We start from the raw sequence: 26,881 nt of genomic DNA on the forward strand, positions 1-26,881 counted from the left end.
TAATTCTTTAATGGAAGAGAAACTAAACACACTAAGTTAGGTAATAAGCAGTATAAAAATAAATAGTCCTTAGGAAGTTTCCCTGTGCTAAAGAATCTATGCTAAGTATGAAGAATAGTATGAAAATGGAACTATTTGCAATGAGAGCAAAGGAAATAATATGATTAGAAAATAGAAAAATAATAATTGTTATAAACCTGCTCCACTTCTTCACCTATTAAAGTTCGTTCAACTGTTGCATAGAGCTGTCAACTATGTATGCACTGGAACAATTAGTAAGAGATCCATTCATCTTTTTCTTGCATAGGATGAACTGTCAGATATTGGCTCACTATACAAAGTTCAGGTAACTGGCCCACATAGCGAGCTAAAACAGCCGTGGCACTTAGATTTACTGCATATGAAGCACACGGGCACAAAAGAAGAGATGTATTTAGCTTTTGACTGCTTGTTCAACCCTAATGAAGACAAATGTGTGGAACTGCCAGCTCTCTATGCAGATCAGGAGCCTTTGCCTGGTAAGCTAAGTCTGTTTTTTGTTACTGGGGTCAGGATTGGTGTCACTGGAATACTAGTATCTCTCCTGGGCTGAATATTGAGAAATGCGATGTTTTGTGCATGCATTTATCACTAAAGAAAGCTGAGGAAAGAGAAATCACCAGTATTAAGATTATGACAGATGTTGTAACTGCTGATACCAAACGTAGAATGCAACTTCTTTTATGTGAGGCAGTTTTCTAGTTTTAGTTCTTGATTATTTGCTATATCTTCACATTAATGCCATGTCAGCTGAAGACATGCACAAAATATTATCTAGTGCAATATCACCCGAATCTTCCTATTCATAAAGAAATGTGTGTGACCTAGAAAAGTAGTCAGTGTTTTAAGGAAGACAGAATTGCAAAGACTCCCTACAAAACAGATATATAATTTAAAAAACACAAAATGTGTTACATTAGCAAAGGGATAGATGAGAATTTCAATTGCTGTAGAGTTTTATTGATATTGATGAGAAATTTATAGTAGAGCAAGTATTATTCCAGCAAAATAGATTAAGTTGCACTTTTTTCGGCTTCTAGTAACACATGTGAATTGTGTATATGACGATGACAGAAATATAATAAAGTGATAACCCCCAGTCCCCCAGGAATATGGCAAACAACAACTGCATGTTGATGACTTGATCACTAGCTATTTAAGAACAGACTTCCCATCTATCCAGCTCATTAGAATAAGGAAGATTGATGGGGATAGTAAAGATCATGTATTGGAGCTTTTGGTGACAGTTAAGAGGTTTATTGCCAGAGGCTATAGTACAAAGAGTATTCTGCTTCAGCAGAAACTAGTAGAAAAAGATGGAAGCTGCCCAGAAAAAGAAATAAAATATTCCATGTGAACTTTTGCACGCTGCTCTCTAGAGGGATTTTCCTAACTATTTTATTCCATTTAAATTGAAATCTGAACAAATTAAACAATGAAGACCTTTTAAATATCTGGTTTTATGTGGGTTTTCATAGCTTTACGAAATTAGTAGCCTTGTAATCATTTACTGAAAAAAATCTTATGATTTTACATTTTTGATCCATCAGGTTCAAAATAACATCAGATGTTGCATGTAATATATGCAGGATATACAATGCTAAGTATAATAACTCTAGAGTTTGTTAAAATCTCTGTTACCTCTCTATTAGTAATTACCTTTATTAGTGTTTATTTTCAGAATTTGTAATTGCTAAATGTTAAACTAAGTATTAAAGTTCAATTCTAGAATATGTCCTACAAAGTCTTAGTTAGGCTAAGAAACAGCGGTGGTGTCCAAGAGCATTATCCTGATTAGTAGAGCAATTAATTTGAGGTAAAATAAGAAGTCTGAGACAGTATCCTTGGAAAATTTCTTGGAAGATACATGCATAGTTTCTGCTCCAAATTATACCATACTTGTGTAATATCTACCAAACTAGAAAGTTGCACATAAACCATTTTGTGGACATCTAACTAAGGGAAATATAATGCTCTTTCTTCCAGATGTAACTCATTTTGAGTCTGTGAGCTGTCCTTTTGAAACTCAGATATATATCCACAGATGACATAATGACATTTATGATATTTAAAGATGCACTGAAGGAGCAATCTGCAGTCAAAAGTGTTAATATCAGTTTTGTTCTTTGTGGATCCAACGCTAATTCAGTCTAAAATTTCTAAGCGTCAGCTTCTTCCTTGAATTCTAATTTTCTTACAGTTTTAGGCATTTGCACTCATTATTGCTTCAAAAGAAATATCAGTTTTTGGAGATGTCTTTAATAAATCTCTTGGTAATATAGATTTAAATAAAGACAAAAGAAAAATGTTGAAAGTTATCAATCACTGCTATCTCCAGACAAATCAAACAAGTAGATAACTCTATAGGGAGCAAAGTAAAAGTAAAAATTATTGAAATAAATAGTATCTTTCATTAGTTATGTGAACTGCTTGATTGTAACAAAGGCTACATTAATGTAACTACTGATCTTCTAAACTAAGTGATCCTTATTATATTATTATTATATTATTATTATATAAAAAATGAGATTTATATAGCAAAAATATGTATCTGTGTTCCTTTATGATCTTCAGGAAAATCATAATTTCTTCTTTAAAACCAGTGGTCACTCCCAGTTTTTTTCCTGCATCTACAAGGCCTTTACAAAAATAGTTTTGTACCTCTTTCTGAGCATGTGAGAAACTCATGTATTCTGTCAATGTATCCTCCATATCCAACCTTGCCCAACGGGAGGTGAGGATAACTTTATGCCCAGTAAACCAGAGATATCAACTGCATTTGGATATATTGTTAGTAATGTAAAAAACAAAACAAAACAAAACGCAACACACTAACAAAATTGAATATTGATTCTCTGAAATTACTTTTCTTCCATCTATAAAAATACCTTTTTCTTAGAAGTCTGCACCCAAGATCACCATACAAGTAGCTCCCTAGGTACAATTATATTACATAAACAAGATCAAATGATTCTTTTGCATAATTTCATTGGATTCTGCGGCAGTACTTTAGAGCTGAATTTGCCTTCTGGATATTACCTAGTATCCAAAAAGCTACTACTTTGTCTGTTTTACTTATTTTCACATATTATCCTAGTATTTATAAGTGTAATTTTACTCAAGTATCACAGTCCAAATTACTACTCATGAATCTCTGTGGCTTTCAGAATAAAAGATACTGATTGATTTTTTGTTGTCCTTCTAAATTCTGTGACAATTCTGCGAAGAGCATTAATGTGCATGTTAACACGGTGAAACAAATTCATTACATAATTAAATTGTATTACTTTTGAAGAAAATATTTTGTTACAATTAAAATTTTAGTATTTTTGGTTCTTAGCTTCTGTATTTCTTGAAGCTTTCTAGATCATTGCTAGATGATTTTTAAAATGTCATTTTTAGTGACTGCAGTTGAAGGCATGTACCAGAAGTTATATAGCAATATATACCACAACCTCAACGTTTTCTGAAATTAGAATTTTGCAATATGTGATTTTCAAAGTAACTATTGAAAATGAGTGTTACCAATCTTTATGCGAATATTTTTAACACCAGTTATGGTCTGGGTTCGTCTGGCTCGCATCAGACTTCTGTGATGTAAACAGTGCATTTTTGTCACAACGTGAACCCAAATTCCAAGCCACACACCAAGCTTGTTAACACAAGAGCATGAAGAGTTTAAGTGCTTAGTGTACGTTAATATGTTTTAACAAACATATGTCTTTATTAAAAAATTACCCAGCTTTAAATTTTTACAGTTTATAGATAAAGGATAACTTTTCTACTTCTTTTTTTAACAGTAGGTCTTTGTCTTGGAGTAGTGTAATATGATATATTCGTGTATGGATAAGAATTAGCTTTCTACTTGCTTCTTCATTCATCTAGACACAATTTAAGTCCAGTAGCTTATGTTTATCAAATGATTACATTATTATTAGAAGCAATAGTAAGTCCTACATTAATTTCCAAAATGAAAGTACTTCAGAAATATTCCAGCTAATGTATTTTTATTAGGCTTATTAGTTAAGGCTTGTTAATTCAAGCATAGCACCAATCTAACATGAATCAGTTTGGTTTGGGCATTTTGCTGGTGAAATGAATCATACTATTCTGCTTACTGTGGCTGATTCCTATTCTGGCTAACTCAGTCCTCTTTTACCATCCACTGCTGAGTAAGATAGGTAAACCATGTATCTTGGACTAGATTCTTAAAATCCTTTATTGAACCTGTACAAGATGATTTGCTCCATTATCTTGAGCAAATTAACTGTGTGGCTACAGAAACTGTGGATCTGTGGATCTTAATCTTGTTCCCAGCCTTTAATTCCACCAGAAGGTTGATTTAAGTTTTTGAGATTTCTATGTAAATTATCAGGGTTAGGCCTCAACTTTAACTTTTTTTTTTTTTTTTTTTATTATAATACAAAATGAACTTTAAAAAATATCCCTGTCTGCTAAATTATCTTTGATTTTTAGTTGCCTAACATATCACTTTAAACTCACAATTTTCATCTGGGAATTCATCTGACAATAACCTCTGGAATACTCATTCCCCATATTGACAACTTCTATTTATTATACTAATTTGTACAGCAGAATTTTTGCAGAAGCCTATTGAAAATTGTTGCTGTCAGAGATCTCCAGCACCTTTGAAATTCAGCACCTTACCCTGCCCCTTCCACATTAACATCACTGTTTTGGTGGAGAGCTTGCTAATCTGCAGAGGAAAGGAGCATGAGAAAAGATTTTTAGATCTGTAACAGAAGAAAAGGATTCATTTAATGATCCACTTCCACTTTACCAGCCTCAGTACATTACCTGCATCACTTGATTTCATTGCAAAGCTAAGAACCTAATGGTGGAAAGGGTTTAACAGTACTTCTGATATTAGGGTAGGGTATGGTTTTGTCATTTAAACTCTTTACTCGGAGAGGATATTGAGTTTCCTTTGGGCAAATGTTACTGAATTTTTATATAAATAATCCTTGAATAAATTCTGTTTCTTAGTAAATTAAACAAAAACAACAACAACATTCAAAGCAACAGCTTCTGTCCTATCTCTAATTCATGGTTGTTCTTTTTCTCCTTTTTAATGAACACTAGGTGATCACTTTCGGATCTCAACTATGTTGGCTTACATCTGAAACAGAGCTTTTATAAATAGGATTTGGCAGAGGCCAAAGGTGCCAAGGTTGAACAGAACATTTTATTTTAGTAGAGTATTTTAGTAGATTATTGCTAGAGGAATGTGATTCATTTCATTGTGAGAATGGTCCCAAAATTTTCATTCATAAGGGTTGCTTTGTATATTTTTGTTTCACTTACATAGCAGGAGTCCTTCCTCTGATTCAAAATCTTTGAAAATTAATGGGAAATATTTGCTGTGACTACAGTGATCTTTGAATTATGCATTAACAGATTCAGCAGATTCACAAGGAAATTCTGACTCAGCAAAAGCATTAGAAATGTTTCTACTTTTCAGTATGTATCTCATTTGAATCCAGATATTATGAAGTAACTAGCTGTGTGACTAGAGTTGAGATCATTATTAAGTATATTAATGATCACAGAGCAAAGCAGTAAAGGTCATTATAAGCCCTCTGATTTCTAATCACCTCTACACGAGTGATCAGGTCTGCAGCCCAAGCTCTTATTCACACAAGCAGCCTTTTGACTTCAATGGATCTGCTCATATGACCAGTACAGAGTACACAAGTCTCAGAGCCACCAGTCTGGATGCACACATACTATTAATATCTGGATTTCCATCAGAAGCAACTTTATGTGCCTACAGTCATTTGCGGCTATGTTGTCATTCATCTGACAATGCATATTTACCTGCCTTTAAGTAAAACCTGACATAAATTAAAGTGTCAGTCTAGGAAAACTCTTTATCTACTACTTACCATCAAACATGAGTGATGTCATTGATTACAAGCACTTTCTCAGACCATGGTTTAAATATTTAAGAAAGCAAATTCCCAAGGGAAGTCCTGAAGTAAATAATGATACAGTGAAATAAAATTACTTTTCAGAAAACTCATTTTCTCAGTTGTCATCCCCACATGGTATAAAGTTTAAAAGAAACAAAAACATTTCGGTGTAGTGCAAAGAATGCACCTTTATAGCAGACTGATGGAGCCCTTATTATTTAATGAATCATTTTAGATATTTATTTTTCAATCAGTATGCAAAACCACCCAGTAAGCAAAAGCTCTCTCATTCCACTGATGTGACCTTTTTATTTTAGACATATAAAGAAATAGCTACATAATATGTCACAATATTTGAAGTCAGGCCTTTTGATTATAACACTCAATATGAATAGCACCAACTTGTGAAAAGAGCTGTAAGAAAAGCTTAAAAATAAATATCCTCAGAACACATATTTTTTTTTCTCCCTGTTTTCTTATCACCTACGCATGAAAATAAATGACAGACTTAGCTTCTGGGATCTTAACAATCACTCTCAAACCTACCAAAAATTTCTCCTAATTTTATCTTTTTAAAGGCTGTAGTTTGGTTAAATAGGGCCATTTCTGTCTTGGAGTAAATTTGATTCAAGAAGTAAACTGTAGTGAAAATATCAGAAGTTTCCAGGATTTATACTGAGATATTTCTGTATCCTGTGATGTATTTCAGACTTGACTTGAATAATGAGAATTTCAGTGCCTTCTGGCTTGAATTATGAGTTGTGAGACTGAAAATGCACCTTGGTTCAGTGTCTGTCTAAAACACTATTTCTTTTCTTTGTACAAACACGTTTCCTGGGAAAGCAGATGTTGTGCAACCACACTGGTCTCAGGTATGGGCAAGTAGCAGAGTCAGGCCAGAAGAGGTTTCTGCACTCTACTGCTATCATGGCCTGGGCATTGTTGAGATCTGCTTCACAGCATCAGAGTTGAAGTCATGAAAACCATTAAAGCTGGTGCCAAATAGTTTGGGGTAGCCAAATATAGCTCAGTGCATGTTAAATGTTGTGTTTTAAGAGTGTTCAGGCCTTCAACGTATCAGTCTTAAAATCTCTGATCAAAAAATTCACGAGATAATATATGCATTCTTGAATATATTTATGGTGTGCGTATATTTTTTATTACCCATATCCTAAAAGTGACTTTTACAGTGGCAATTTTGTGTGACTTCTTTTCCTTAGGCTAAAGTAATAATGCTTGTGGTTGGAAGCAGAACATTCAGACCATCTAACTCTAAACTCTTTGACTTTTAGTGTATGTCCCCAGAATATGTCCCCAGAACACCTCAGACATGTTCATATCCCTAACATAGCCACTGAAGTTAGATATCTACTGTGGCAGCATCTCCAGTATACCAGTGAGCACATATTTATTATTGTAATTTAAATAAAAGCAAGTTTTACACAGTATACCACAAGCAAACAAAAGAACTTCTCATTTTTTTCATGACATCCTTTTTGTTATGGTGTTGCAAATAACCATGAATAACATTGTGACCTTATTCTGTTTGTTTCCTTGTTCCTTACTTCCATTATAAACTGTATTTATGTGTTAAAGTTGATATTGAAAGGATTTTTAGTTCATTATTCATTATTAACTTGTTTTAGCTCCAAATTCATTCTGATATGTTTATGGGCTTAGAAGTGAGAAAGATTGATAGTCCTGATCTGTTCAGTCACAGGAAGGTAATTACACAAGTTTAAATCTTAAGACAATCAAATTCCAGCTTTCTTTTAAACAGTTTTGTTTGTGATAAGCTCTAGTTTCATTTAAAGAAGAAAATATTGAAACAGTTTGCCCAGAGAAGCTATGGAGGCTCCACCCTTGGAGGCATTCAAGAGCAGGTTGGATGGGGCTCTGGGCAGCCTGACTGAGTGGGTGGCAACCCTTGTCCATGGTAGGGGAGTTGGAACTATATGATCTTTAAGGTCCCTTCCAACCCAAGCTATCCTATGGCTCTATGATATTGCACACTCAGAGAGAAGGAGCAAAGAAATATGAGTGAATTGTCTTAAAGAACAGAATTTAGACTTTCCAAAGTAAATATTTTTAGGGATTTGCTTTTAAGGAGGAGGAGGAATTATTTTTGAGACTCTTTGCCTCAAGCAGCAGCCAGTAGTGCTGATTTTGTGGGAGTGGTGTCTAAGTAAAACAAAATTGTATTCTGTGAATTGCCAGACAGAGAGTTATGCTGTAGTAATGTGTTTTAGTTAGAGGATATTACCAGGAAACAGATCTGTGCTACTTGTACTGTGGCACTGAATGAGGTTCAGATGGAGTCTGCAATAGTTTCTTCTAGGAATTATTAGATAATGTAGGTGTTACGTGAGTAGACAAGTACAATTTTCTCATGATGACATTTTTTGTAAATTCATTTTTTTTCTGAAGTTGTGGAATATTCAATCAATTTGCACACGGGAGACTTGAAGAAAGCAGATGCCACTGGTGAGGCTTATCTGTGTATTCAAGGAGAAAGGACTGACTCAGGGAAACGATGGCTTAACCCAAGAAACAGCCTGATTACTTTTGCAAGAGGGCAGGTAAAACAATGAGGAAAAACATAACTGAATCTGCAAGTATGTTTTTGTTATTTCTTAGGTTGATATAGAACTTTTCATGTACAAAGCATCAAAAACACTTCACTAACTTTTTCATTCTGTGTGGGTATAATTTTTTCTATTAGCTAAAATGTAATTTTCATAGGTAACGTATTAAGCATCATTAGCATTAAACAATAGTAAAGCAATTAAGTTAATGAAGTAATTTTGAGTTGAACTAAATATACTGTGAAATTTCTTCTTTAATATTCCAGACTTTTAAGGCCATGGAGTTATCTTTGTTTAGATATACCTGGTAGATCTGATAAAATTTCTGTAGAATAACTTGCCTTTATAACACAACTTTCTCTCGATTAACCTTCCTGTATAGTAATAACTGCAGTAATTTACTTTTTCATGTTTCCATTATTCTTTTTCCTAATACTTTTTTGCATTTTGAGGATTCGAGAGCTTTTCCTAGTAGAGTAATTCCTTACGTAGTTGTGGGCACAAAAATGAAGTAGCTGAAACAAATTTCAGATCAAAGAGAAATATCTGTTTCAGATTGAAAGGGAATATCCTGCTGACACTTTATTAGACTCCCATTGTGTTCAGATTTTGGAATATTTTTTTTGTTTGTTTGTCTTAAGCAAATAATAAAATCATTGCAAATATTTGCTGAAGGGAAGAAGGGAAGATTCCATCGAGTCTGATCATCATGGAAGAGAGAAACATCTATCATAAAAATGGCTTCCACAAAAAATCCTTATTCCAATAGAATCACAGAATCACCAAGGTTGTAAAAGTCATACATGGTCATCGAGTCTAACCATCTGCCAATCACAAATAGTTCTCACTAAACCCTCATGTTCTCACATGTTCCTCAACATAATGTCTAAATGTTCCTTGAACATCTCCATGGTTGGTGACTCCACCACCTTCTTGGGCAGTCCATTCCAGTGTCTGACCACTCTTTCTGAGAAGTAGTATTTCCTAACATCCAACCTGAATCTCCCTTGGTGCAACTTGAGGCCATTCCTTCTAGTTCTATCACTAGTTACATGACTGAAGAGGCTGATCCCCAGCTCACTACAACCTCTCTTCAGGTAGTTCCATCCCTTCCATCAGAAGAAGGGTGGCCAGCAGGGACAGGGAGGTGATTGTCCCCCTCTACTCTGCTCTTGTGAGGCCCCATCTGGAGCACTGTGTCCAGGTCTGGAGTCCCCAGTACAAGAAAGACAGGGAGCTGTTGGAGAGTGTTCAGAGGAGGTCCACGAAGATGACCAGGGGACTGGAGCAGCTCCCCTACGAAGACAGGCTGAGGAAGCCGGGCTTGTTCAGCCTGGAGAAAAGAAGGCTGCGAGGTGACCTCACTGCAGCCTTTCAGTACGTAAAGGGAGCCTACAAACAGGAGGGGAATCAACTCTTGGAAAGGGTTAATAACAGCAGGACAAGGGGAAATGGTTTTATGTTGAGGGAGGGGAGATTTAGGTTGGATGTCAGGGGGAAGTTCTTTACAGAGAGAGTGGTGAGGTGCTGGAACAGGCTGCCCAGAGAGGTTGTGGATGCCTCATCCCTGGAGGTGTCCAAGGCCAGATTGGATGGGGCCCTGGGCAGCCTGGTTTAGTATGAAATGGGGAGGTTGGTGGCCCTGCATGTGGCAAGGGGGTTGAAGATTCATGATCCTTGAGGTCCCTTCCAACCCTGTCCATTCTGTGATTCTGTGATTCTGTAGTTACAGAGAGCAACAAGGTCTCCCTTGAGCCTCCTCTTCTCCAGACTGAACAATCCCAGCTCCCTCAGCTGCTCTCCATAGTACTTGTGCTCCAGACCCCTCACAGCTTTGTTGACTTCTCTGGACATGTTCCAGGACCTCAATGTCATTCTTGCAGTGAGGGGCCCAAAACTGAACGGAGTACTTGAGGTGTGGCCTCACCAGTGCTGAGTACAGAGGGACGATTGCTTCCCTGCTCCTGATAGCAACACTATTTCTGATACAAGCCAGGTTGCCATTGGCCTTCTTGGCCACCTGGGCACACTGCTGGCTTATGTTCAGCTGAGATATATAGCAGGATGGTTGAAATCTTCCCAAATGCTATTCATTTGATTCTCATTTACCTGCCTAATTCCCACTTAGTTAACTGTGATTCTTAGTGAAAATGAAATTGCTTCAAGTTTTCAGAATAATTAGATATCTGCAAGTTCTATTGAGAGTTAGGTTCTCATTCAAAATAACTTTCAACACAAGTAGATATTGTGATTTGGTTATTTATGAACATACAAGACATGAGGAGTTTCTTGCTATCCATTACTTGTAAAATTACATCCTGTTATGTACAGCAATTTTTTGATATTCATAATATTCTCTGGAACAGAAAATATGTTATCACATTTACTGTTTAATTATAAACTCTAAGACAATGGAATAGTGTGAATGAGACAAATTTACCTCCATTAAGATATAGAGCAATGTCCAGATGCACAAAGCTAAATTGTTAAATATAATTTTAATTATTTTCACATTACAGGTGGATGTTTTCAAAATCAAAGCAGTATACCTTGGCAAGTTGAAACAAGTTCTCATTGGATTTAAGAGTACAAAAAAAGGTCAGCAATTTTTTTTTTCTCCACTTCAGTCATAGATTTGAGATTAAAATTCATTTTTATTTTTTAATTTGAAATTGTTCTCAACTTTCTGTTGTTATTTCTATTGGATTATACTTCTCAAGTATCTAGCTTTGCTAAAATTCACTGCAGGATATTATTTGTGCCCTCCCTCCAGCTCAGCAGAAGCTCATGGTGTTAAAGAAAACTGTTCAGCTCTGAAACAGTAACAGCAGGGATCATCATAAACTGGTATTTCGTTCAATAATTTGGATAAAATTTTGGCCCAGCAGTGTTCAGAGGCAAGAGATTAAAGCTTTTACAAGTTTGCCACTTGTGCAGATAATGTTGATATTGGAGATGAGACCATTCCTGTGCATGATAAACTGAGTCTCTTGTTATTTTTATCAAAAAGCAAGACTATAAGATGGCTCTGTATATTGAACTTAAAGATGTGCATATAGAAACTGATTAGGGGACTACTTCTGATTTATTTCTTATTTGATTACACCGAAATGGGTGATCAGACTTTCATTAATTTCACCAAAACTTAGAGTATAGACAAGTTTATCAAAACTCTAGGGTCCGAGCTTTGTTTCCAGAGAATAACTTAAAAGCTTCCTTCAAAAGAAAACCTTCAGCTAAGTTTGTGTCTTATTAGATTGCATAGATACTTGCCATAGAGAAAATTCTGTTGAGAAGATGTTCTGGTGGCTTATCTGGTAGAAATCCTGATATGCTGTTTTCCATTGGGATATTTATAATAGGATTTTGTATATGAGATCTCTTGTGTAGAGATCTCTTAGAAGCTTTTCCATCCTTTGGGGCACTGATAGATCAAATCTATTGATGCACTTATTTTTTCACTAGGTCTAGATACATTTTCTTTAAGAATTTTTCACTGTATGAAATATACTAGAGAGTAGGGGAACAGACAGAAATGTACATGCACAGTCACAATATTTTCAGAAGTCTCATTTCCTTAAGAAGTCAGACAGAAGAAAACATTGCACTGATTTTGTAAAGATAGAAACTTATGACTGCATACCAAGAATATTTTGTAGCTTAAAAAGTTTAAATTAATAATGTTCTATTTATTTTCATATAGATGAGTGGTTCTTGGAAAAAATTGTTATAAAAGAAGTCAGCTACCCTTTTTCTTCACATGTCTTTGTTCATAATGACTGGATCAATAAACGCCCTAAGAAAGATTTTGTGGAAGTGATGATTCCTCTCAAAGGTAATACCAGAAGAAATGCTCTTTATTTGCGTGAATTACTATTGCATGGCAAAGCATAATGAAGTTAGCACAGGGCTACTCCATGGCTACTCACCTACAGTGTAGGCAAAACCAAACACTGGTTCCTGATCCAAGGTGCCTTCTTTAAAAAAAAGAGGCAGTCATGCTTGGGATGAAAATGGTGGGAATGGCAATGCTGAACTTCTTGCTGCTGCTGGAGGAGATGGTAATGCATAGTCTAGTCTTATAAAAGTTGGCATATACTCTCAGAATTTTGGTGAGTAGTTGCAGGTGTTGGCAGCATGTACAAAGCAGAGAAGATGGGCATGTCACTTGTGTAAATGTCACAAATGGATTTGTGAAGCAGCCAGCCTGGTTTTATACACCTTCATAGGACTAGAATGAGCAATGGGGCTTTTGTGACTGCTGCCTGACTTTCTGTAGCAGATCCAGTCATAGTAGGCAAAATAATTTTATGTTGTGGTTCATACTGTCTTATAATTTAGATATCTGCTCTGAATATGTGTTTGTTTCTAATACAGAAATGTCTGTGACATCTCCTCTTACAAAACATGTTAATACTAAAAGCAGAGGACGATGGCAAATGTGGGTACACTGTATGCAAGTTCCAGAAGATACACCTGATGTTCAAGTTGTTGTATTTGGAACAGAAGGGAAATCTTCTTCGCAGAAAGTTCAGAATCTGAATGATAATCCATTTCTGGTTGGTTTCTTCTTTCTTTCACACAAGTTTTACCGGAGTGTTACAGTAAAGTAAGATTTGCAGCTTATGAATGTGAAGTTCCGTGTACTGATTTTTTTTTGTTTGCTAGAGTTAATGTTTACACCTCCATATCTTAATTAAGCAGTTGAAGAAGTTCTTACGTGTGGGCTGATGCATATGACTTACAGAACTCTTTTACTGAGCAAATGACAACTTTGGCATGAAAAACCTCACTAACTTGCATTAAGTCTAGTAGTCCTTAACAGTAAGGTTTTAACTAAAGAAGTTACTTCACAGTTCCTTTACTTTTTATTTCTCAAACCTCATCTAATCTGTTTTCACTGTTTAGAAGCTATATTCCTTTACCTCGAACCCAGAAAAATACTTATTCTGAAATGTGCACATGAAATTAATGGCAGTTTCTGGGCAGGTATTTGAACCTGAGCAATACTTTCTCTAAGTTTTTTTATTCTTAAACGTGAAAAAAAACACAATAATTACTTATTGTTTGTAACTTTTTTCATTTATTTTTCTAACAGTTGACTGTTGGACATGTTGGAGATATAACAAAACTTTCATTTTTGTTATCCAGTCCATGTTTGGAAAGAGGAATTAAGCTTCAAAAGGTATTCCAGTATATTCTACATAGAAACAAAGTATTCTGCTTAATACTTTATAAGTAGCTTTTGTTGAAAAACATATTGTTATCTTTGGTTTTGTACTGCATCAACTGGACCACACATCTTGTGGCTCAGTCACCTTTTGTCTATAGATGATTTCCTACAACTTCTGGATCTCTTTGAGAGCAGAGCCACCTGTTTCTGCCCACTGAAGTGCGTACATTCATACCCACTCACTTCTGTGCAGATCCATATGGCACCATGGTATGGAGGGCAGCATTTTTTCCTGGTGGTAGGAGATGCTAATCCCTGCGTGGAAATATTGATAGTCCCCAGATACAACGTGACCTAGTTGTGGAAAGCTATTAAGCTGACATTTTTTATTTATTCAATACAAAGTATTCATTAATGGACATTAAACATCTGATTGATCTTTACTATGTATTTAAAGCCTCTCATGAAAAAAGGTGGTGAAATTATTTAATTCTGTCAGTGTTACGATGCAAACAGATTTTTAAGGTATACTTTTCTGCATAGGGTAGTAAGATTGAGTAGAAGGGTATTGGTCATATAAACTCAGGCTTTGTTGAAAAATCTCAAGCTTGGAGATTAAAGCTAAGCAAAGTTGTATTAATAAACTAGTCTTGGAGACAAGTGTCCATAAGAATAATAGACGTAGCACTGAATTATTCTCAGGACAGTAAAAGAATAATATTCTGAACTGGGTCACACAGTTCCTTCTCACTACAGCAAATTTAAATGAGTATAAAGTGGTTCTTTAAATGAATAAACAGTCCAGAAACCATCCTGATGGAAAACACTAGAGATAGCGGCATTCTAGGGTAAAATCTGAATTGGCTTATGATACTCAAGGGGAGATATCCTCCACTGAGGATAGAGAAGAAGTTTATCTTCTGAAACATGTTCATCAGTTAACTTTGTGGTCTTAATTCAGGATATAATAATGGAAAAAAAGTAGGATGGAAAAAAACCACAGATTTCTCATTTTAAATACACTTCTCTTGGCCATTTGATAAAAATTCTTAAGACTGACTCTAACCTTTATGATACCTGCTACACCTGAATAGGTGGCTTCAAACATGGCAGAAAATTAATAAAAATCAGATTGCTTTTTTGCTGCACCATTATGTTTTTTCTTCAAACACAACCTCTGCAAATTGGTGAGTTATTTTTTGTGATGCTTTTAAATTCTTCAATAGTTTTTTGTTGTTGTTGTTGTTGTTGTTGCTTTTTTTTAATAAATAGCTTACTAGTAGCTATAAATTTTTGCAGTCTACAAGAAGTCAATGGATTGCTATAGATCTGTGTAGTCTCTTCTGCTGGTGCACTTACAACCCACAATATAAGCAACAGTAACATATACTGTGCCAGTAATATGTTTATAACATCTATTACTCATTTAGCAGTTTATTTATAAATTATTTATGTGGAATCTTAATCTAAAATGTAGTAATGTGTTTCAGTTTTAATAGAATTCTTGCAGTGCAGAAAAAAAAAACAGAAATGCTGTACAGAAATAGAAAGACTATAGGAGTCAGTCAGTACGTGCAAGTTCACTATGAATCAGTGATCAAACCAAATCCTAGTTGAAAGGAAAAAAGAATCATTTTTATTAACTTCTCATTAAATGAAAGGAATAATAATGAAAATTTCAGGAATTTCACACACACACACACATAAAAAACAAAACAGATTACAGATGCATCTGTGAAGTATAAAACAGAGATAAAATCCCTGTGTTCCTTTTGCTACTCTATCTTTTGTCTCTTCTGATTTTTACAACAGTTTTAAGTACAAGTACTTCTTTTTTTTTTAATGGATCCAATTTCTGAAAGATATTTGTTTAGATATTCAGTTAACCCTTAGTATAATTTTATTACTGATAGGAATCTATGAGGCTCATTGATTTTCAGTTAAAGATGTTTCTACAAGTAGTAGTTAGGGAGAATATCTTTGTATGAAAAAAGTTAGACATTATTGCAGGTACAAAAATGGGTACAGAACATGCTGCAATTTTAATGGAAGATGATAGCGCCTTTAAAAAACAGTATTCAATTTGCTAGCAGTTTGATTCTAGAAATTCTTGTGGGCTTACATCCATTTGGAAGCTTTTTGTCTGATCTTGTGAGCATGTGGCATAAGCAGGAATGGAAAGTCCTCAATAATTATATTTCTGAAAATGGGCTGTTAATTTTTTTTAAATTGAAATTCTCAACTTCCTAATAACTTCAATGATACAATGCAGTGATAAAATTATTTATGCATTTTAAAGCTTACGTTTGAAGTTTATGTAGGGAAATCTGTACTCAAAAGTCAGATTTTCCATGCAGTGGTATGTGTATACTGCATGAAAAGACACAGGCTTTTGTTGCAGATAAAAGTGTTAGCAGTGGAAGTAAATTTGGGAATCTCTGCCTAAGGGTTTCAATTGCAGGTGACATTAAATTTTCCCTCTTCCCTTTTCCTTTTCCATCTCTTCCTGATAATAATATTTCCATACAAAGAGAAGTCTCACAAAGTCTCAATAAGCCATTTCCAATGCTTGCAGTTCTTAGCTATTAATGAGGTTGAGTCCTGAATATTATAGTTACCTGAAATGTTCCTGCATATGCTTGTTACATTTTTATTCTGTACTTGACCTAGAATAAAGTTCACAACCCGGATTGTGCTCTTGTGAACCAGATCTCTGCATTGACTACAACAGGAGCTAAAAAAGAGGGCTCCCAAAGCTATTCTTCCTTTGTTGCTTTGGAGGTTCTAAGTACACAAACTTGGAGCCTAATTTGCCAGTGTCCATGAAGTATTTCCTCCTATTGGAATTCACTCTTCAAATGCCATAATTACCACAGGGAACTCCAAAGCCATTGGATACCTAATTCCTGCCTACTTTGAAGATCCTAGCTTTAATACTGCAAGTCACATCTAAACAAATAAAATTGGGTAAAACAAATGGATATATGATATATAATATATAATGTATAATGTATAATATAATGGTGCTTTAAGTGTAGTTATCATTTGAAATTCTGAAATTGCAAGTATATACAAGACAATTCAATCCATATCCTTCACTTGTTTCCTAGCTTTGTCTAAGATAGAGTTAACAGTAGATGTTATGATACCATGTTTTGGATTTAAGAGAGCACACTGATGGCTTAGTTGCTGCTGAGTAGTGCATACATTAATCAAGAACTTTTCAGTTTCTTTTACTGTCCTGCCAAGGAGGAGGCTGGTGGGGCACAAAGAGCTGGCAGGGGTCAAGTCAGCTGACTCAGTCTAGCCAAAGGGATATCCCATATCATATGGTGTCTTGCTGAGCAATAAAGCTGGGAGACTTGGATGTGAGGGGGCAGCTGCTGCTTGGGAACCGGTTGGGAATCATCAGCAGGTGATGAGCAATGTGCATCTATTGTTTTGTATATTATTATTATTTTCTCTTTCATTTCTGTCCTATTAAACTGTCTTTAGCTCAACCCATGAATTTTACCTTTATCAGATTTTCTATCCCATCCCACCAGGGTGGGAGTGAGCAAATATCTTATGGAGCTGAGCTTCTCCTTGGTTAAACTGCAACTTGGTTTCCAACAAGTGTTCCCAGTATCTGTGCCATGAAAAATACAGATATAAACAGGCTGCAGAATCAGGGACTGGCACTATTGTAGCTCTCCTTATGCGGAATGAGGTATCTTTACAAAGAGTGTGAGTTAAAAATAGGAAGAATGATGGTTTCTTTGGGAGTGGAAATAAAAAGCAAAATATTTCAGAGAAGCAGATGTGTTTCTACTTTCTCCTGCAGCTTAGGCTGAAAGATCTGGACACTAAGCAGGAGCTGAGCTTTCCCACTGAAGCTCAGTGTCTGTTTGGAGAAGATGGATCTGAGACTGTGACAGAGCTAGCAGCAGTCAGACCAGACAAAGCACCACTCAGAGGTATGCTGCTGAACGAAGAATAAATATGTAAAGAAATACATAAACACACTCATACAAAGTTGTGAACTATTTAATGGAATGAGCACAATGAGCAAGAATATAAAGCATGTTATTATAAAACAAATCGCTCAAAATTATTTTTAAATATTTATTCAGAATGATAGAGTCTTTAGTAATATGTATTTAGTAATATGTTTTTTATCTGTTTTAAAGCAACTGACATTTTGTTTCCACTAGTCTAAGCACTAATCTGAAATTCTGAAAACTGTAAAACCCATTAGTATGTATATCTAGTGAAATGTTCAGAAAAAGACTGATTTACAGAAGGTGAGGGACAAAATCATGGATTTAAAAAAAAAGCATGTGTATAGACATAATGGCATGATTCACAGAAAGAAAAAAAAAGTTGCTGCAGTTTTCTTCAAACTCCTTTTCTGCTCCAGTAGGTCTCTGTTTCATTTAATCATTGAATTTGAAAATATGATAAAATTTTCCTTTGTTCTGAGTACATTGCAAACAATATTTAGCAAAAAAAACCTCATTCATTATACTCCATCTTCTTAGTTAAAATACTTCAAACTTTTTTGCATTTGCCATCTAACTAACTTGATCATAATAGTCTATTATAACATTAAAATCTTCACACTGTTCACAGAAACCTTATAGAAAAAAATCCTTTGTCCTACTGTTTCAAGCAATACGTACTACATAACTCATCAGCAAGTCGTGGCAAGCTGTCCTTTGTGTTGAATAATAATAATGCATAGCCAAATAAATAGCTGAACGTTAACAAATTAATTGATGGTCACTGTTTCTCCTGAACAATTAATGGTGGACATAATTATCAAAGTGCCAGACTAAAACATAATGCAACTGATCCAAAACAAATAGTGTATTTCATCTATGTTGTATCTGTGTTTATTCTACGGTACAATGTCATTACATTAGTTTAGCCTATCTCAATTTAAGAATGCCAATCTGCAAGGATTCAAGGCTTGTTAAAAGCCTCACATAATGAATAGTGTTCTTTCTGTTGACAACTGTGACAACTGGATGAAAAATTGTTTTCTTCATTTATAATAGCAAGCATGGAATATTGTATTGATTCATGAAGGACATATCATCTCCAATGGTGTACTGTGTTGTGAGATAGTTAGCAAAGTTAGAAACACACAAAACATTAATGTCAAGTACAAAAACTTCAGTTCCTGATCTTGAATATCCTGTTTCATAATGATCACTAATTACATTGCTAAAAATGCTGATTTGGTAATGTTTTTGTGTCTCTGATTTTTCATTACAGAAGTTCTTTACTCAGTCAGTGTTCATACAGGAACATTGCCTGCATCAGGAACTGATGCAGACATATTTATAACTATATTTGGAGAGCAGGGAGATTCCTGCAAAAGGAGACTAAGACACTCATGTTTTGAAAAAGGACAGGTTAGTAGTTAGCTATATTCCTTAACTGGTTTTTAAAATGTTTCATTTTATTGCTTTTTTTCACAGACATATTTTTTTTTCTGTTGTCAAGTACAAGCACTGATGTTACGCTATGGTATAACCTTAGGAAAATATATATCACTTACCAAATATGGGTACTTTTTTTGAATTCGGATTGTAGTGTAAGAATAGTTCAAGATGCAATAAATTGAAAAGCCATAAACCATCAGTAACTGTTCTTAGTAAACTGTTCATTTTATTCTATCTGATAGTGATAAGACAAGGGGGGGATGGTTTTAAACAAAAAGAGGGGAGATTTAGGTTAGATGTTAGGGGGAAATTCTTTACTCAGGGCGGTGAGGCATTGGCACAGGCTGCTCAGAGAAGCTGTGGGGGCCCCATCGCTAGAGGTGTTCAAAGCCAGGTTGGATGGGTTGCCCTGGATAACCTGTTCTGACAGGTGGCAATCCTGCCCATGGCAGGAGTTTGGAACTGGATGATCTTTAAGGTCCCTTCCAACCCAAATAATTCTATGATTTTATTATTCTATGACTTTATGATTAGAAGCTGAAATTAGATCCAGTTATATATAAAGTTCTGTGGCTTAGTTTTTCAGTCATTTATGAAAGTTATATTGGAATATTAGGGCTCTTTCTTGTAAATCTTTAAAATCTACTTTGTAAAAACATGTCCTGGTATTGGTGAAAAAGAGATTTTAAATGTGTTAACTTTCATATATTAAATAACCAATTTATAAATAGAATGATAAACAAGCGAAACTGCTTGTGAAGTTACTGTTATTGCTCAAGATAAATACTAGGAGAGAGTTTCTAGTTAGTCTTTGCCAATTTTACAATATTAATTGTCAAATAATGTCAATTGCCAATGTTAATATCTATCTACATAGCATGTTAAAACATACTCTGGAATCAATGTCGATATGACTAGATAGGCTCTTAAATACAGCTTTCAGTTATCTCTGTACAATAAAACAGAATCCTCTATACAGTGAAATAGGATCCTTTATGCTTGTTTCATACCTTTTCTTGAGATCTCTAATGGCTGAGATGACTTAACATACCTAGGCAGTCTGTTCCACTGCTTTGCTAGCTTGACCCTTAAAATTTTTTTCCTTTATTTGTGTTAGTATCTCAAAATATTTTCTCAAGACTAAAATAATCGTAGATTGACCATAGTGATTTAGCACAAAAATCTCCCCAGTCCAGGCTCTTGTTTCTGCTGGCAGCCAGATGCTGATTTCCAGGTAAGAATATATAAACAGGAGAAAAATAGCATACACTCACCAGGCTGCTCTCCCAGCCTGTAGTGATTGTCAGCTAAATATATAATATTTGGAAGAACATGTGTTTATCATCCTAATTACACTTGCATCTATATTTATTCTGACTCCTCTTTTTTCTTCTTTGTCAGGGATCTGTTAGATCAGCTCTAGGTTCTATATTCAGATGATTCTTGCTGTGAATGGTTTGTGTGATATAATATAGCATTCAATCCCATACAGAACACCTACATACTAGTCTACCTGTTTTGTTCTGTTTTGTTTTGTTTTTTGTTACTTTTTTAATTCACTATTTGCAGTATACTGCTGCCTTAGTACAAACTGTGTTATTAAAATACAGGAAAAGGTTTTTGGTCTTAATTAAGTGGGTGATAGTACTATAGACAATGAGAAGAATTAATAAAGGACAAAAAGGTACATATTCTGTGACATATCCTGGAAAAGATATCTTTAAGGAAGCAATTTACATAGCAATTTCAAACTGAATGTTAATAGAGAGTATTAAGCTGTAGGCTGTCACGAGGCCTCCTGTCAACATCCTCTTCTCTGGGTTGGACAAACCAGGGGACTTCAGCCACTCCTCATACATCGTCCTCTCTAGGCCTTTCACCACCTCTGTAGCCTTGCTCTGTAATAGTTTTACATTCTTCTCATATTGTGGTATCCAAACCTGTATCCAGTGCTTAAGGTGAGAGAGCACAGTGCAGAGCAGGGCAGGACAATCCTTTCCCTCACCAACTGGCGGTGCTGGGTCTGACACACTCTGGCCCTTTTGGTTGCCAGGGCACAGTGATGACTCAGATTCTACTTTCAGTCAAACAGAAGTTCTCTTTCCGCAGTACTGCTCTCCAACCTCTCTTTCCACTGTCTGCACACATATTTCCTGGATTGTCCCATTACAGATGTAGAATCCAGCACTTGGTCTTGTTAAGTTTCATGCTGTTGGTGATTGCCTAGCTCTCTGATTTGCCTACAAAGCCTCTCAACAGCTCCTCCCAATTTGATATCTTCTACACAAACTTACTTAGTATGCATTTGAGCACAGCATCAAGATAATTTATAAAAATACTAAAGAAAACTGGCCTCAAAATGGAGCCCTGGGGAACACAACTGTGAGTTGTTGCCAGCCCGATGTAACCCCATTTACTATATCCCTTTGAACCCAACCCCCATCTCCCTCTGACAAAGTAGAATATACAGTAAAGCCTCGGGTAAGTTCTCTTGTGTGGATGCATAATAAACGCTGTGCCTTCTACTGATTCATTTGCTTAAGATGTACAAAAAGAAAAGTGATACAATGCTGAGCGATGGAGGGAAGGGAAGCCATACAGGGGGACCTGGACAGGCTGGAGAAGTGAGCCTAAGCGAATTTAATGAGGTTCAACAAGGCGAAGTGCAAGGTGCTGCACTTGGGTTGGGGCAATCCCAGGTATTTATACAGACTGGGTGAAGAACTCCTTGAGAGCAGCCCTGCAGAGAAGGACTTGGGGGTCTTGGTGGATGAGAAGCTGGACATGAGCCAGCAGTGTGTGCTTGCAGCCCGGAAGGCCAACTGTGTTCTGGGCTGCATTAAAAGACGAGTGGCCAGTGGGGTGAGGGTGGTGACTGTCCCCCTCTACTCGGCTCTTGTGAGGCCCTATCTGGAGTACAGTGTCCAGGCCCGGGGCTCCTGGCACAAGAAAGATCCGGAGCTCTTGGAATGGGTCCAGAGGATGGCCACTAAGATGATCAGAGGGCTGGAGCACCTCTCCTATGAAGGAAGGTTGAGGGAACTGGGCTTGTTTAGCTTGAAGAAGAGAAGGCTCTGGGAAGACCTCATTGCGGCCTTCCAGTACTTGAAGGGAGAATATAAACAGGAGGGGGAACAGCTGTTTACGAGGGTGGATAGTGATAGGACAAGGGGGAATGGTTTTAAACTAAGATGGGGACAGATTCAGGTTAGCTATTAGGAGGAAGTTTTTTAGTCAGAGGGTGGTGACACACCGGAACTGGTTGCCCGAAGGAGGTTGTAGATGCGCCATCCCTGGAGGCATTCACAGCAAGGCTGGATGTGGCTCTGGGCAGCCTTGTCTAGTGTTTGGCAACCCTGTCCATGGCAGGGGGCTTGAAACTCGATGATCATTGTGGTGCTTTTCAACCCAGGCCATTCTATGATTCTATGAAAGCATCTTTTATATGAGGAATGATTAAACAAGCAAGTACTTGTTTAGCCTGGAAAAGGGAAGTCAAGAAAAATGAAATGAGAAAATGAGTAATCCTACTTTCTCATGAAATATGAGAGCTCAAGAACATTAAATGAAAACTGCAGATAACAAGTTCAAAACAAAAAGAGGTGGATTTTTACACAGTATATCATTATTCTGTCTTAATTTCTGCCACAAGATGTTGCAGATGCTAAAATGCATGTTGATGCAAAGAGATACTGCACATATGAACATAGGAAAAAGTTTACTATGAGAATGACAGAGCACTGGAACAGGCTGCCCAGGGAGGTTGAGGAGTCTCCTCTGGAAATATTCTAAATCTGTGTGGATGTTTTCCTGTACAACGTACTGTAGGCAACCTTTAACAGGAAGGTTGAATTAGATGATCTCCAGAGGTCCCTTTCAACCCCTATGATTCTATGATTTTAATGGAAAACAATTGTTAAGTGCAAACGCACAACATCTGGCTCAGGAAATCTCTGAACCACAAAGTGGTAAAGCCTGAGAGAGTTTATATTTAAGAATCCTCGCTCTATATCTGCCCTCTTTCTCAGCTCTTCCCTAGGAAAATATTACTGGCAACTGTTAGTAACAGTACTAGATGCCTCTGTGATCTGACATACTACTAGCAATATTATGTTCTTTTTATAGGAAGTACGTTAATAAAAATGTTGGAATGAGGATTTAGTGGCAGTATCTAAGAGGTGGAAGGAAGAGATGTTAAGAGCAAACTGTACTTACAGACAATATCCCTGAAAAATATTGAGTGGACAGGCAAAGAAGACAAAGTTAAGGAAAATTGAGATATAAGAGAAAGAGTTTCTCTTGACTGATAAAGACTGGAATATAAGGAAAAACTAGTAAGACAGAAAAATATCACAAAGTATAAGTAAATATATGACTGTGGAAAGGACAACTAGTTTGTATTCATTCAAGTAATCATGTCTTAACTTTTTCACCCGTTTAATGGGTTAAATAAGTGGGCATTGTAATTTTGCCTAGCTAACTCTCCATCTAAAATAAGTCAATTTAAATAAAATCCTGTTGGCATTCATTAATTACATTCTCAGTAGTGTGTTTAATACAGTTCCAATGCCTTTATACTGAGTAGAAAAAAGAAAAAGAAATATAATGGCATCAACCAAAAGTACATTCTTGCTAATACTGAAGGAGTAGGCAATTTAATGTATTATTACAAAAATTCACTGATAACAATGAGTGATTATGACCACAATTAGACAATGACTGTTAATTATTATCACAAACAATGAGACTAATTATATGTTCCTTTTTCAGACAGAGTTAGCTGTGAGAGAACATGGATATTAGCAATACAGGCTATTTCCTCTGAGTCAAGGGTCATGTAGACTGACACAAAAATTATATTTGGCTTGGAATTATAAAGAATAAAATTAAAAAGCAATGAGTGTTACCAAAAAGTTATTTACAAGATGTTTCTCACAGCTATATCTTATTTTGGGCTGTATATGCATTCAAGGATATAACGAGGTAATGATAGAAGCTCTAAGGCTGTGATATGAAGAATAACTGATGTTTTCTTTTTCTGAGCACACTGTAGAAAGTAGTTCCACACTGCCAAGGGAATGGATCAGATGACACGATAATTTTTAAAAATCATCTCTTTCTTGTTGCTTTCTGGTTGTCGTGCTTTTTCCTGCCTGGTGGCAAATTGGTTGGCAACAAATAAAAATTACAGCATCTGTTTCTACTATCCATCTGCATTTTTTTTAATGTCACCCACACTCATACCCATGTATCTACCCACCCACTTGTATTATTTCTTGCACAGAACACATTCATTCTCTCACTCATATAATTTATTCATCCCAAAATGCACTAGTGCAGTTGCCATTTAGCTTTTGTTTGCTACTAGCTGTAGCAATATTTAAACAGATGTCTATTTACATCCAAAGAGCACATAAATTCTTGCTTGTATGCGTGCACAGCCTTGCTTATAGTTTCTAATGGCAGTATCATCCTTTTGTTTGCATAGTCATCAACGCTGTCAGTATTTCAGTTCAGACTTGAATAGTACAGCATTTTTTCAAATGGAATAACTTAGAATATAAAGTAATTTGACATTTTGTGTTTAATAAAATCCCTTGTTTAAACCAAGTTCAATTTACAAGACCAATCCTGAAGTTCCAAGGACTCCCTTTGATTCAGTTACAAGGAACAGGTTGAAGTTCTGTGAGATCTTACGGAAGATCTGAGATTTCTTTCCAATGAGTGTACTAGTGGGATACTTTTCCTAATATAGCCTGGGATGCAGTAATCATGAAAAAGGAAATAATGCATACATTCAAGGATCCACATATTTTCTTTAGGTCTCCAAATATAAATATCAAAATATCAGAATACTTTTCTGTCAGAAATCAAAACATATTTCAGTATTGAAAAGAGTATGTCGTTCCAAACATGCTCTTATATATAAAAGATGAAATATGTGGTTTAATCAGTTTAATACAGTTCATTTTATCTTTACCTTTTCAGGTCAGTATTTCCGAGGTGAGAGCAGTAGACCTTGGACAATTAAGCAAAGTGCTTGTTGAGCACAGTAATGTCGGTTATGGAGCTGGATGGTACTTGGACCGAATTGTCATCCATGAATCAGGCAAGAATGATAGCCAATATATATTTCTCTGCCAGCAATGGTTAGACAGTGGAGTTGGTGATGCACAGATGGAACGAATGTTGAGACTACTCGGAAAAGTCAGGAATGAAATGCTGACAGAAAAGATTCACGGTAAGACTCAAAATCATCAAATTTCCTTCTGGTTTTTGTTTTAATGATAATTCATATTATTTTTCAGGTTATTTTACAGACTAAAACCAAAATAGAAAAATAACATAGCTTAAATATAAGTTGTATCTCTCAAACTCTCTCTCCAAACACTTCCCAGACCTGGTAGGTAGAATTATAATTAGCAGAAGGGAGAGATGAAGTGAATGGGAGCAATGAAGTGTTTAGTTGAGGCTTGAAAAAAGCTGAAGCAGAAAGAGGTAGGTTGTTCCATATGGCAATCAGAGCAGAGCAGAAGGCTCCTACAACAGTGGTGAAATCTCAGGAAGAGATACAGAAACTCACATAGCAGAATGAGATTTTCCTGTGTGTTCATATGTTTGCAAAAAGCTTTTGCTTTTTTTTGCAGTTTTCGTTTTTACTTAAGTGGCACGAGTTTTTGCAAAGTTAGTTGACCTGGACCCAATATCCTTTTCAATTTAATGAAAAAAGGATTGAAATTCAGAAATAATGTAAACACCAAAAACCTGATAAGTGTTTTACATTTTGCCACAGGACTGGATTTCTTGGCTCTCTGACACATCTTGTCATTTTTTGAGGAGGTGTTAAATGTTGGTTTGGTCCATTTATGCAGTTTGACTCAGAAGTGCTAGACCAAATTATGTAAAGTTTAACTAATTTGAACATGTGAATTTGTATTCTATATCAATAATTTTGTAGATTGACCATTATTGATTTCTATATTCATGGTTATTCCATTTTATGTTTAGAGTTCTATATTGTTGCAGACATGGCTGTATTATATATTTTTATATTGAGCTGCCTGTACCTTGTGCAGTAACAGATATTTTATATCATTTTAGGAAATACAAAAATACTATTACTGAGACAAAAGGACAGAATAATGTGAAAAGTTGAGCTAGATGAACAGCTACAGTAATATCTATTTCAAAATAAGAAATTACTCTACTACAATACTGCAAGAATTCCATAGCTGCCCTACATAATCCACAGAGTGAAGCAGGCTTCTCCTAGGGATTATTTAGAGCAGAAGCCCAGGACTGATTAGGGTCTGTCAGCTCTCTCTTCACTGACAATTTAAAAGGTTGAGAAATCTTGCACCCTTTTCTAGTGTCTGAATGTAGGTATGTAAAAAGCTTCCACCATCCTATGCTTCTCATACAGCCAGTCTTCAAAAATTTGAGTTTAGATTGACTAATATTTTTTAGTCTATCATTATTTACATACAACTGTGAATCTATTCAACATCAGTTCTGGTCAGTGTGTATAATACTTCTAGGAAGAATATTACAGATAAGCAGAGAGCCTTCAAGGAATTTAGAAATAAGGCTGATCAGCAAAGAGCACTATGCCTTAGGGGTCAGAAAGTATATGGCTACAACAGAACTTAACTAAATGTCATACTGAGACAGATTTTATAAAGGACTTAAAACAAATAGTAAGGGTTCTTCAACCATTTACTT

General features: G+C 35.8%; 1 protein-coding gene across 1 annotated transcript in view; it reads left to right on the top strand.

Annotated features, from left to right (window-relative positions):
• LOC104910342 (lipoxygenase homology domain-containing protein 1-like) overlaps window positions 1-26,881 on the top strand; it is a 193,812-nt gene that overhangs the window by 122,351 nt on the left and 44,580 nt on the right. The window contains 9 exon segments of the mRNA XM_010708935.3: window positions 308-518; window positions 8,400-8,551; window positions 11,077-11,155; window positions 12,261-12,392; window positions 12,935-13,116; window positions 13,656-13,742; window positions 17,554-17,686; window positions 18,990-19,129; window positions 25,148-25,400. Coding sequence (XP_010707237.2) covers window positions 308-518; window positions 8,400-8,551; window positions 11,077-11,155; window positions 12,261-12,392; window positions 12,935-13,116; window positions 13,656-13,742; window positions 17,554-17,686; window positions 18,990-19,129; window positions 25,148-25,400 — 1,369 coding nt within the window.

Source organism: Meleagris gallopavo, chromosome 3 (assembly GCF_000146605.3).
Source record: "Meleagris gallopavo isolate NT-WF06-2002-E0010 breed Aviagen turkey brand Nicholas breeding stock chromosome 3, Turkey_5.1, whole genome shotgun sequence".
Classification (NCBI taxonomy): Eukaryota; Metazoa; Chordata; class Aves; order Galliformes; family Phasianidae; genus Meleagris; species Meleagris gallopavo.